Source organism: Marmota marmota, unplaced genomic scaffold (assembly GCF_001458135.2).
Source record: "Marmota marmota marmota unplaced genomic scaffold, marMar, whole genome shotgun sequence".
NCBI classification, from domain to species: Eukaryota; Metazoa; Chordata; class Mammalia; order Rodentia; family Sciuridae; genus Marmota; species Marmota marmota.
This window is the reverse complement of record NW_026000102.1, coordinates 10,992-24,778: the sequence shown is the minus strand read 5'-3', so window position 1 is coordinate 24,778 and position 13,787 is coordinate 10,992. Positions and strand designations below refer to the sequence as shown.

Sequence of the window (13,787 nt, the reverse complement as noted above, 5' to 3'; positions counted from 1 at the left end):
GAGGGCGGGCGGGAAAGGCTGGGAGGGGGGATGGGTAGGGAGAGGTAGGAGGAATGTTCATTGTTATTTTCAAATCAAAGGCAGCAGGTGGTTGCAACTGAAGAAATTGTCAATAGGGTCTTTGTGCTCTCCATAAGGAATTTCATTCCAACAATCAACAATGCCCTTTTACGGCTTGAAAACACCACAGCAGAGGTGCCAACACGGTTACTTCTCTCAGTTGAGTGTTTCTAGGTGTCTGGATAGTCCCAATTTCCTCTGCACTCTTGTTGGAAGAACGTCCACTCCTCCTGAATGTGGCCTCTTCCACGGCAGGCCAGGGCCACCCTGCACGGACGTCCAAGGTTGGGTGTTCCTACCTTCCGGCACTTGAGCCACAGTCTTGCCCTATAGGTCTATTTCAGTTTTTTACTTTCAAAACAGAACAAATGGGCTCTTGGTTATCCTTTGTGCTTTCAAGGCCACTGGGAAATAAATTGCCTCAGTGGGCTGACTTGGAACTGAATATCTTCATTTGTGGCCACCACATTTTAACTTTTTTTTTCCCCCAGAGGAAAAAAAGTTACTTTTTTTTTCTTCAGAGAAATCTAGATATTCTCAAATCTTCTTGGGAGATGGGCAAGGAAAAGAGGATGCATTAGTCTGCTTTTCATTACTATGACCTAACTATGGGTCAAGAACAACCTTAGGGTAGGAAAAGTTTGTTTGGGATCATGGCTTCAGAGGTTGAGTGTGGTCAGTTGACTCCACTGCTCTGGGCCTGAGGTGAGGCAGACATCACGGTGGGAGAAAACTCATTAGAAGCAAAGGCAAAATTTAATCCTCAAAATCATACCCCCTCACCCCGTGACCTACTTCCTCCAGCCATGCCCCACCCAGTTACCACCCAGAAGTCCATTCATATTATTGATCCATCAAATGGATTAATCCACTGATCAAGTTACAGCTCTCATAATCTAACCATTTCACCTCTGAACAGTCTTGCATTGACTAACATTAGCGTTCAGGGGATACCTTGTATCCAAATCATAACAGAGGATAAGATAGAATTGGCAGCTTTGGTGCAAGGAAGTTTGACAGTGACATCTGAGTACCAGAAAGGGCTATTTTCATGAAGAACATTAGCAGTCACCATCCCTCTGGCTAGACACAAGGACTGTGGCCATCATATTTCAATGGCACATGGCTTTCTTGGGAAAGCAGGTGTGTATAAAAGCAAGAGCAAGGAGGACAGACTGAGCAATAAACTCAGGTATGTGTGGGGGATGCAGCACTCAGTGATAGTGTGGTCTGCTTTCACACCTAGGGGATATTAAATAGGAAGCGGAGTTGGGGTGATGTCAGGAAGATGGTGGACTAGGAAAACTCAGGGCCTCATTTCTCATGGGAACGTTTTTTAAATTGGTCAAAATGTTATAGGAGCTCTTGAAAACAATCAAAGGTCTACAGCAACAAATTGATTACTGAATCAAGAAAAAGAGACATTCAAATGAAAAGAATTCCTGTGAGGTTTTTACTTGCCCTTTTCCTACCGCCTTCCCAGCATGGCATGGTGCAGTCTGTAATCTCGGGGGTCTAGAACCCAGTTTACACTTCCTGCCCTCATATCTGAAGGAGCAGAGCAGCGTTCTAACCTGCCTGGGAGATTGGCCTCTGTTTCACTGAACTTGGAGCCCAGATGGTGAAGAGTAGCCTCATTCACAGCCCAGGCTTGGAAAAGCCAGGTAAAGTAGTAGCAGGCATAGCTAGTGAACTGCTAGGGGGCTACAAACCTGGATAAGCCTGGGGCAACAGATTGTGGATAGAGTAGAACACACAAGGCCCCAAGAAGAAGCAGGGAAGGGTGAGACTCTTTGGGAAATTAAAACATCTAAAAGGAGAAACGTATTTGGGGGAATCTGAAAAGTATGTACAGACCCCTGCAAGTTGTGTGCCAAGAAAAGGCCTGAGGATACTTGCCGGGTTTCTGTTTGCGACTAAAAGGCTCAGGGGTCACTCCAGTTAAACTGGGCTAACTGGGCTGCTTGAAATAACCAAAAAGAGACACAAATACCTTTGTCTTTGGGGTCGCTGTGACGGCTCCTCTGACCTTAAGGGTCCGCAGAAAGAGAGAGAGAGAGTGAGAGCACGCGCTGACTCCCTTTATTGAGGGAAGCTATTCAAATGAGGCAAGGGGTCAGGTTTCAGGGGGCTGAGTATCTTCATAATGTCCACTGTCAGCAGGTTGACTGACACCTGGGTATGCTGCACCCAAGGGGTATGCTGCACAGTAAGAGGAGGGGACACACACAAGGCACTTCCATGGAAGATTCTAACCTAAATAGGGCAAGGGGTTATATTACAAAGGAACAGGTGAGCATAGCTTCACCCATGAGGCTGTAGCAAGACACACCCATGCAAGAGAGACACTGACCACATTTCTGTGACTGAGTGCCTCAGCACCCAGCCTGGGAGTGTGACCCAGTCATGTGTAACGTTGGTCTCCCACAGATACTTCCTTCATGAAGGGCTGACCTCAGTCTCAGAACATGACCTGCTAGTTGAAAAAGGTCTTCCCTTGCCCAGATCCCGGCTATGAAGATTGAGAGGGTTTGCAGTTTTTTCAAATGCCCAGTTTTTCAACTTTCACATTGAGTCACATTATAATCAAACAACAACAAACTGATAGACATACAAAGAAACAGGAAAACATGGCTCAGTTAAAGCAACAAAATACAGCATTATAAATTCTGAAGAAACACAAGCATCAAAGTACTAGGCAAAGGCTTTAAAATGACTCTATTAAATATGCTTAAAGAACTAAAGGAAAGTATATTCAAAGAATGAAAGCAAGCTGGGTGTGGTGGCACATGCTTGTAATCCTAGGGACTCAAGAGGCTGAGGCAGAAGGATTGCAAGTTCAAGGCCAGCCTCAGCAACTTAGTGAGACCCTACCTGAAAATTAAAAAATAGAAAGGGCTAGAGATGAGGCTCAGTAGTTAAGCACTCCTGGTTCAATCCCCAGTACAGAAAACAAAACAAAACAAAAAATAAACTACAGATAGTTAGGTGTGATAGCACATACCTATATGCAAAATGATGTGATCTCAGCTACTTGGGAGTCTGAGGCAGAAGAATCAAAAGTTTGAGGCTAGTGTCTCAAAATAAAAGATATAAGGGCTGAATACGTGTTCAGTGGTCACGTGTTCAGTGGTAGAGCATCACTGTTTTTAATCACCAGTACTAAAACAAAATAAAAGTAATTTAAGAAAACAGTATTTGAACGAAATGAGAATTATAAAAGAAATAAATTTTAGATCTGAAAAACACAAAAAAAATTAATTGAAAACAAAATCAATAGATTTTTTTTCAACAGCAGGCTAGAAAAGACAGAAAAAAGAAGCAGAAAACTTGAAGACAGTGAATGGAGCCCAGGACATTGATTTGTGGGGCCCCATCAAGTAGGTAAATATATGCCTCAAAGGAATTCCAGAAGGAGAAGAAAAACAAAAGTATAAAGAGATTATTTAAAAAATTAAAGACTGAAAACTGCAAATTTGAGTAAATACATGGCTCTACAAATCCAAGAACCTCAGTGAATTCCAAATAGGATAGATTTAAAGAGTTCCACATTGACCCCCATTATAATCAAGCCACTGGAAACCAAAGACAGAGAGAATCTTAAACACCAAAAGAAAGGTAACTTGTCAAAGATAAAGATGATCAGTGGTTTATTCAGGGGACGCTTTGAAGACTGGAAGGCAGTGGGATGACAAAAAAAAAGAAAAAGAAAAAGAAAAACCAACAACTGAGAATTCTATATCCCACAAAACTGTCTTTCAAAAATTAGGCAGAAATTAAGATATCTCCAGATAAATGAAAGCTGAGGGAGTTCATCTTCTGTAGACTTGCCTTATAAGGAATGCTAATGGGAATATTTCAAGTTGAAATGGAAGAATGTTAGAAATTTGAACCACAGAAAAATATAAAGATTCTCTAGTAAGGGTAGATACATGAACGAACATAAAAACCAGTGTCATTATAATTTTGATTTGTAATTCTACCTTTTACCTTATGTAGAATTTAGAAGATAAACATGTAAAAATTTATAAAACTTATGTAAATGGATATAGGGCAGTATAGAAAGATGCAATTTGTGACATCAGTAGCATAAAGGGAGGCAGAGCTACCAAGAAGTAGACTTTTGTAGAGCCATGTATTTACTCAAACTTGCAGTTTTCAGTCTTTATTTTTTCAAATAATCTCTTTACACTTTTGTTTTTCTTCTCCTTCTAGAATTCCCTTAAGCATATATTTATGCAATTTCAGCTGGTATCAGTTTAAACTAGATTGTCATAATTTTAGGATGCCATGTGTAATCTCCATGGTAGCCACAGGGAAAATATCTGTGGAGTGTACAAAAAAGGAAGTAAAAAGGGAATAAAAACATGTCACTAAAAAAAAAAAATCAGGACTCGGGTTGTGGCTCAGTGGCAGAATGCTTGCCTCACACACGTGAGGCACTGGGTTTGATCCTCAGCACCACATAAAAATAAGTAAATATAATAAAGATTTAAAAAAAAAATCAACTAACACAAAAAAGGTACTAAATGCTGGGGGTGTAGCTCAATTGCCGAGCACCTGCCTAATGTGTGCAAGGATCTGGGTTCAATCCCCAGCAATGCAAATAAATAAATAAATAAACAAGGAGGAGGAAATAAGGGACAAAAATCTACAACACACATAGAAAAACAGCAAAATGGCAAAAGTGAATCCATCCCTATCAGTTCACTTTAAATGTAAATGAATTAAAACTCAGTAATCAAAAGGCACAGGATAAAGGAAAGGATTTTAAAAACAGGATCCAACTCTATGCTGTCCACAAGCACTGACTTTAGGTGTAAGGACATCATGGGTTGAAAGGGAAAGGATGGAAATATAGTCCATGCAACAGTAGCCAAAGGGAACAGGTGGCTGTAATGGTGTTAGGCAAACAGACTCTAAGTTAAAAACTGCTATGAGACATAAAAGGTCATGAAATATTAACAGGAGGGCCCACTCACCCAGTAAGTGTAATAATTATAAATACATATGCACCAAATATCAGAACTCCAGATTATATGAAGCAAAAAGAACAGAATTGAAGGGAAAAGAGATGGCTTTAAATTAATAGTAAGATGGACCAGTACCCCCACTTTTTTTTAATAGCAGGGATTACACCCAGGGGTGCTTAACCACTGAGCAACATCCAAAGCACTTTTTTTATTTTTTATTTTGAGACAGGGTCTTACTAAGTTGCTTAGAGCCAGCTAAGTTGCTGAGTCTGGCCTTGAACTTGTCATCCTCCTGCCTCAGCCTCCTGAGTTGCTGAGATTACAGGCGTGTGCCACCATGTCCAGGCCTCTTTTTTAAAAAAATATTTTGTTTTAATTGTAGTTGGACACTATACCTTATTTTATTTTTATGTGGTGCTGAGGATAGAACCCAGTGCCCTGCACATGCTAGGCGAGCGCTTTACCACTGAGATACAATCCCAGACCCGAGACCCCATTTTCAATGTTGGATGGGACAACCAAGCAGAAAGCCAATATGGAAACAGGGGACATGAACAACACTATAGACCATTTGGAATGTATGTGTGTGTATATATATATATGTGTGTGTGTAAAATAAATATATATGTAAATATAAATGTATATATATTTATATAAAACTATATGTAAAATAAAATATATATGTAAAATAAATATATATGAATATATATAAAAATATATATGTAATATATATATAAAACAAATCACAGGAAAAGTAGAAAAAAAATCTTGAGACAAATGATAGTGAAAATACAGCATACCAAAACTTATGGGATACCATGAAAACAGTGTTGAGGGAAAGTTTTAGCTGCAAATGCATTTTAAAAAGAAGTATCTCAAAGCAATGAAGGAAATAATTAACATTAGAGATAAATAGAATAGAGAATAAGAAAAGAAAATTTACAGTGAAAGCAAGAGCTGGTTCTTTGAAAAAAAAATCAACAAAATTGACAAATTGTTAGCTATATTGACTAAGAAAAAAAAGGAGAGAAAAGACTCAATAACTCAAATTGGTAATTAAATCAGGGGATCGTTATCAGTTTTCCTAAATAAAAGGATTATAAGAGAGTACCATGAACACCTGTGTGCAAAAAAATTGAGTAGTGAAATGGACAGATCTAGAAATATACAATCTACCAAGACTGAATTGTGAAGAAACAGAAAATATAAACAGATCTATAATTAGTGGAGAGATTAAATTAATAATCACATTTTTCTATGTGAATACACCATAGTGAATCCCACCATCATGTACATTCATAAGAATGGGGTCCTAACTAGAATAAGATATACTCCATGCTGGTACAATTATAGCAAAATAAATTCTATCATAAATCTGTAAATAGAACCAATTTTTTAAAAAATGAAAGAAAAACTGAGAACTAGATGACCTACTGATGAATTTTATCAAACATTTAAATAAAGAATTAATACCAATGCTTCTCCAACATTTCCAAGAAACTGAAGAGGAGAAAACACTTCCTAAATCATTTTATGAGGCCAGAATTACCCTGATGCTAAGCCAAAGACATCACAAGGAAAGAAAGTACAGGCAGTCCTTCTTAAGAATATTAATGCAAAAATCCTCAAGAAGACACTACCAAGCTGAAATTGATCAAATAGTGAAAGGATTGTTCATTATTCATGACCAAGTGGGGAATTTTCTGGAATTTCTGGAATTCAAGGAGGGATCAACACATGATAATCAATCATTATAATGAAGAAAAAAACACATGATCATCTCAGTTGGTGCAAAAAAAGCATTTGGCACATTTCAAGTCACTTTCACTCAACCAACTAGGGACAGAAGAAAAGTATTCAACATAAAAAGACTTTATGTGAAAAGCAAGCTAGCCTGCTACCAGTGGGGAAATTCTGAAAACTTTTCCTGCAAGATCAGGAATAAGACAAAGATTTCTAATCAACACAGTCCTGGAAGTTCTAACAAGAGCCATTAGGAAATGTAAAGAAAAGCATTTGAATTGGAAAAGAAGCAGTAGAGTTATCTGTTTTTGCAGATGATGTGATTTTTATATGTAGAAACCCTAAAGATCCCCTTGTCCTCTCTCCCTCTCTCTCATGTGAAATCAACACACAGTGAAATCAACTAATTGAGCAAAGTTGCAAGATACGAAATCAACACACAAAAGTCAAGTTGCATTTCTATATATGAACAATGAGAAATCGGAGAAGGAAATCAAGAAAACAATTCCGTTTAATGGAACACTGAAAAGAACAGAATACTTAAGATGCCAGTATTGGGCTGGGGATGTGACTCAGGGGCAGAGCACTTGTCTGGCATGTGTGAGGCCCTGGGTTTGATCCCCAGCACTTAAAAACATTTTTGCCAATACTATACAAAGAATCTAGATAGATTCATTGCATTCCCTATGAAAATCACAGTAGATGCAGAAATAGGGAAAAAAATCCATCCTAAAACTCATGGAATCTCAAATAGCCCAAACAATTTTGAAAAAGAGGAACAAAACTCAAGAACTCACATTTCCTGGTTTCTATGAATCTACAGTGATCAAGACAATGAGATAATGGTACACAGATCAATGGAACACAAGACAGAGCCTGGAAATAAAGTTTTATTTATGGTCAAATGAGGTTGCCAACTCTGTTCACTGGAGAAAGGATTCTTCACCATGGGGAACTGGGAAAACTGGATGTCCACAGGCAGCACAGTGGGGTGGGACCCTTACCTAACACCAGATAAGAATTAATTCAAAGTGGAGCAAAGACCCAGAGGAGACCTCAAACTGTAAAACTCCTGGAAGAAAATATAGGAGGAAAGTTTCATGAGACAGGATTTGGCAGTGGTTGTGTATAACACCAAAAGCACAGGCAACAGAACCAAAAACAGTTAAGTTGGACGTCATCAAAATTAAAAAAAAAAAGCCAATATCAGAGAACACTAATAGCAAGAGACAAATGGCAGCCTACGGGATGGAGAACATATCTGCCAATTACACATCCAAGATACAGGTAAGGGCTACCTACAACTCAACAACACAAATCCAAACAACCCAAGTTAAACATTGGCATTGGACTTGAATAGTCAAATGGCTATGAAATAAGCACATGAAAACTGTTGAACACCAGTATCATTAGAATAACACCAATCAAAACCACAGTGAAATTACCACTCCATACTCACTGACAAATAATGGGGCTGGGAGTGGCTCAGTGGTAGAGCAAGGGCGAGGCCCTGGGTCCCACCCCCAGCAGCATGGGTGCATGTGCATACACACACACACACACACACAAAAGATGGAAGAAAGAAAGAAAGGACAAGAACAAGTGTTGATGAGAGGACATGGATACGTGGGAACTCTAGTGCATTATGGTGGGAATGTGAAAGGGTGTAGAAAAAATTAAGCACAGGATTACCATATGATCAGGGAATTCTCTGGATCTGTAGAAGATGGTGAGCAGGGACTCCATGTTCATAGCAATGTTATTCATAGCAGCCAAAAGTGGGCACAGTCCAGGTACCCATTAATGGGTGCACAGAAAAACAAAATATGGCATATATACACAAGAAAATGTTATTCAGCCTTTAAGAGGAAGAAAACTCTGAAATATGCAACAAGATGAATGGATCTTGAAGACAGCATGCCTATAATCCCAGCGACTCCAGAGGGTAAGACAGGAGGATCACAGGTTAGAGGCCAGCCTCAGCAACTTGGTTGAGCACCTAAGCAAGTTAGTGAGACCTTGTCTTAAAATAAAAAAATAAAAAGCACCAGGGATGGGGCTTAGTGGTTGAGCACTCCTGGGTTCAATCATGGTACCAACCAACCAACCAGCCAACCAATCTAATAGCATCTAAGTGAATAAATTGGACACAAAGGATAATACTGTAAGATTCTGCTTACTTGAGGTGCCCATAACAGGCAATTTCATAGAGACAGGAAGTAGAATGGCTGGGGAAGGAGAATGGGGAAGGGGGTGTTTGACAGGGGCAGAGGTTCAGTTTGGGATGGAAAGTTCTGGAGTTGGAGGGCAGTGATGGTTACACAGCAACGGGAACACACATAACGCCATTGAAATGCCATTAAATGGTGCAAAGTTGTAAATGTTTAATATCTGGCCACATTAAATTTTAAGAAAACCAATTAGAAAACATGATACAACAAAAAGAGAGACAGTGGAGTTGGGAAGAGTGAGGAACAAAGAAGAAAAAAGGAGAAAGAGAGGAGGAGGAGAGAGGAGGAGAGAGGAGAGGAGGCGAGAAAGGACAGAGTGAGGCCGAGAGGCAGCCGGGGAGCAACAGCTGCTCTCCAGGGGTGCTGAGGGGGTGCTCAGTCCCCGAGCATGTCTTTCCTGTGTCACGTGGAATGTCCTGACTTTGAACTTTGTCTTCCTCGGCCCATCTTCTGATGGCCTAGGATGTGAGGGAACTCAGCAGAAGGTTGAGAAGCCACATCTCAGATATTTTCTTGAATATTTTGTCTTTTCTAGTTCATCAAAGCCACTGAGAAGACACCCCAGAGCCTTCATAGAAAGGAGTACGTCCCCTTCCCCGGCCACAAGCCTGATCGGATCTCCAGGTGGTATAGGGAGAGGAAAAATGAGGTAAGAGAGAACGCACCCCACATTTAGGAGTGCCCCCTCCAAAGCTCGGGGGGCTATCATTGTGCTCTGGGAGCAGGAAGCAACCTCAGGACACATGCCAACACAGGGGACATCTGAGATGCCTCAGGGGCACAGAGATCCTGGCTTCTCCAGGAACAGCAGGGAGCCTCCTCCATCAACCTCTGTGGGCGTCCCTGCCAGGCATGCCCCTTTCACCCACCAGCTCTATCATGCTCAGAATCCCAAGTGACTTCTTTTGCCAGCCTTTCGGCTTGGAGGTCATCTTTGTCTCCCACTCTCTGAACCTTGACCTGCTTGAACCTGGATGGGGAGGCCTGGAGCACGGTGGTGGAGGTCTGTCACAATCAGGGCCTTTTAGAGCTCACAGGGACCAAGAGATGGTTCCGCTCAGTACACAGAGGTGGTATCTACCAAAGCGGGGAGGCTGATGGTTAGGGGACAAGCAGGTGGCTGCTCTGTAAATTGGGCAAAGCAACCACGTGTCTTCTGCACCTGGGGACCCATGTCAGGATAAATAGTGTCAGGTTTTCAGCTCTCTGCAGGCATCCCTGGGCCACAATGACACCCCCAGGTCCTGTGGGCACCCCTGAATCACACGGCATCTCTAGCTGAGGATGCTGGCATCTCCAAGCCGTGCTAACACTCTGCGGCTGCTGGCTGTCACCATTAGTGTACATGGAAGACAGGAGTGCCCCTTAACCTCAGCGGATCACTCTCAGAACCCACCATGTGGGGCTCCCAGTCCCCTCTGCCCACGTGAGGGGTCAATTTTCTCTCAACACAGAGCACCAGGAAGCCTTTCCTAAAGACCTTTGGACCCACACAAACCTAGACTCAAGAGCTTAAGGAAGTCTGGTTAAATAAAAAGCCCCCTGAACCCAACACACATTAATAGGAAAACAACAACAACAACAACAACAACAACAACAAAACCATCGTCCACTCATTTCTAAGTGTATGGTCGCCTGTCTGTGTGCCAGGGCCCTGGGTGTCGACGCATTGCCCCAAGCAGCTCCTTCATTTCCAAGCTTCATTTAGATCCCTCCTCCTAGGACAGCTTCTTTCTTCTCTGCCACCCCCACCTTACTTTTCTCCCTTTTTAGGCAAATTCTATGGTCTCCAAAATGACCATAGACTGTGGAGTCATTGCCCAGGGAAGGCCCTCTTCCCGACCCCACCCCCGCCCAGCAGGTGTAGTAATCACATTTTAAATTGCCTGTATTTGATGCTGGTTTGACATCTCAGGGGCCTTTTGAATCCTGGAGAGAGGCCCCGGGTTAGCTAATTCCTAACCCTAACAAGCAACTTGCTTATGAGTTCACCTCTCGTACATCTCTCCTGTGGACCACCAACCACCCAAGCCCGCAGCCCCACCTCCCCTACTTATCTAATTCTTGCACACCGGGTCAATATTTCCTCTGCTCTAATTCAATCCAGGGCTGGAAAACTAGAGACCACCCCTGTGTCCCAGAGCTCTCTGAACTTAAACTATCCAATCCTAAACTTGCTTGAAGGTGCCTACCCTGCCTAGCTGCCTCCCTCCCACAGGAACCCCAGAGGCGGCTGGGGTCCCCCACACCTACCTGCTGCCTTGCCCGGTGCTGCCCCCCAGTGGCCCTGCATGGTTATGGCCTGTCCCCTCCACATGAGAACTGGATTCTTCATTCAGAGGTGGTTGTTCCCATGTCTGCCTCCTTATCATACCTGATTAAAACAAGCCACAGTGAAGCCAGCAGGCCACACCAGAACCAAATGAAGTGTCCAGAACCCCCACCGTGGCCTCTCCTTCCCTTGCTCTGGGGCCTCCTCTGCACTCACTCTGTTGGGGGGACCCCCTCGGCTCACTGTCCTGGCACTGGAAATACTCCCGGGCACCTGATGGTGTACATCTTGGGAACCTTGCTTAGTGTCTGTGCCCACTGTCATTTGTCCCCTCTGGTATTGTGATCTGGCTTATTTATGGAGCCACCCCTTGAACTCTTGGGTGTAGCCAACCGTGGCCGACTCAGACCTCCCTGTCTGCTCCAAACAAGAGGACACACATGGAAATCCACATTATCACCCCCCGTAAATCATCCCAGTTCCCCAGGGTTCCCTTCCGGACCGAGGGGACTCTTTCAAGAAATCCACTGACTCAGTCAAACCTTCCATCTCCGTACGAATTTGGTCTTTTTCTCCCCGTAAATAACTCCCCACCAAAGAGTCGGAGCCCCTGCTTCCTAGCCGAGGGAGCTGTAAATCCTTCGCGAGGGAAGGCGATTTACGGACCCCCTCGGGTTCTTCCCACGGTATAACTGATTGAATTGTGAGGCGTGGCCGCCAGGCTGGCACCCAGCATCTGCCGCTGGCCTTGGAAATAGGCACTTGGGTGGGTGAACTTGAGACAAATCAAAGGGTGTAATTTCGGATCACGAGGGAGCACAGTGAGCGTCTGAGTCTTCCCGCTCACCCAGGGTCCTGACTTTAATCCGCCACCATCGCTCATTCCAGGGATGAATGGGCTTGGCATAGGCTGCCTGTGGCTAGCTGGGACATGTGTTGGAAGGAAGGCTGCATCAGAGGGGGACAAACACTTGTATTTCCCATTTTGGGGGCCTCTGCGACTTACTGCCAACCGGGGTGGGGGGCTCCTCTCCATCAAGGCCACAGCTTCATGAAGGGCTGCTCCTACCTCCGTCCGTGGTCAGGTGGACACCTTGCTCTGATGGCTAATGTGCCTGCTCTGTCTGTCCTTCCAGGGGATCCCGTACAAACACCTGATCACCCACCACCAGGAGCCCTCCCACCGCTACCTGATCAGCTCTTATGACGACCATTACAACAGGCATAATTACAATCCGGCCTTGCCCGCTCTCCGCACCTGGAGTAGACAGAAGTTGCTGTGGCTTCCAGAGAAGGTCGACTTCCCCCTTCTTGGTACTTTCAAAATTCAGAATCCCCCCCCCCCCCCCCCGTGTTGGCCTGGAAAGGGTCACAGATGCACAGGGCTTGTGTAGGAGGATTACTTGAGGCCTCTGGCTCAAAGCAAGCAGCAGGAGGAGTCCTATCATCCGCTCAGGGCCTCCACCCGCTTGCTCTTCTTGAACCTGGGGACATGCTCCTAATGACACTCACCTGGGCAGCCCAGGCGGCATTTACCTGGAGCCCAGGTGGCAGGAAGCCTCCCCGTGGTCATTCTCTCAGCAAGCAGGGACTATTTCCCCACTGGCATTATCTTGTAGTGGCACCTGGGGACACAGTGGTGACAAGCACAGAGGATTTCTGCCCCTGGGGAGGTGACGTTCCAGTGGGGAGAAAGACAATACACCATTAATGACCCAACAGCTGGTGATCAGGTAAATGAGATAATTTCAGAGAGGGTAAAAGAAAATGGGCCACGGGTAAGGAGCCCTACCCTCTGATTGCCCTGCCAGCTTCTGTCCCTGGTACAACAGCCTGGGTAAGCCTCCAGTGTCTCCATGGTCAGTCTGTACAAGACTGCTCCAAACCGTGTCACCCAGACTCGCTTTCTCTTGCAGCTCCGCCCACAAACTACGGACTCTATGAGCGGCTGAAGCAGCAGTGGATGCTCCCCAAGACTGGCTGGAGGGAGAGCGTCTACACTTCCTCCTACCCCAGACCGCCCTTGAGCGCTATGTCCAGGCGGGAGCATGCCATCCCCGTGCCTCCCCCTCACCTGAAGCCACACCTCTGAGAACTGCCGCCCCACCAGCAGCTCTCATGAGCCACCTGGAGAGCCCGGGCAGCCCTGGACGGGCCAGCGTGGAGTGTTGGAGCTCGCCCATGGAGCAGCTCCTAGAATCAGGCATGTCCCCCAACCCACGGTTCTGTCTTCTCCATCCCACAATTAAAGCTCTTGGATGTGGTTTCAGGGCTGGGTTCATGCAGGAAACAGGCTTCCGCTGTCAGAGAAGGCCAGGGGGCCCTTAAGCTCTACCCCTCGTTTCACAAGGACAGGGGCAACCTGAGGTCCAGAGAGGGATGGATTCCCCGAGGCTCTCACAGCTTGCTCCCACCCTCAGGGAGCGTCTGGTCCAGTGGGAGAAGCAGAACTGATGGTGAGCCCACCACGAAGACCCGGGGAGCAGCTGATGTGGCCAAGAGGAAGGC

The 13,787-nt window shown here is 44.4% G+C and overlaps 1 protein-coding gene across 2 annotated transcripts in view; it reads left to right on the top strand.

The window, feature by feature from the left end:
• Positions 1 to 13,544, top strand: part of Cfap107 (cilia and flagella associated protein 107) — a 13,881-nt gene extending 337 nt beyond the window's left edge. Inside the window, exons 2-5 of one of the 2 annotated variants that reach the window (XM_048783577.1) lie at positions 9,543 to 9,656; positions 12,416 to 12,593; positions 12,899 to 13,012; positions 13,196 to 13,335. In XM_048783577.1, the coding sequence (XP_048639534.1) occupies positions 9,543 to 9,656; positions 12,416 to 12,593; positions 12,899 to 12,990 (384 nt within the window). In that variant the 3' untranslated portion in view covers positions 12,991 to 13,012; positions 13,196 to 13,335. Of the gene's footprint in view, positions 1 to 9,542; positions 9,657 to 12,415; positions 12,594 to 12,898; positions 13,013 to 13,195 lie in introns of both variants that reach the window. The other variant, XM_015501290.2, reaches the window with a different exon arrangement.
• The last annotated feature ends 243 nt before the right edge of the window (positions 13,545 to 13,787 follow it).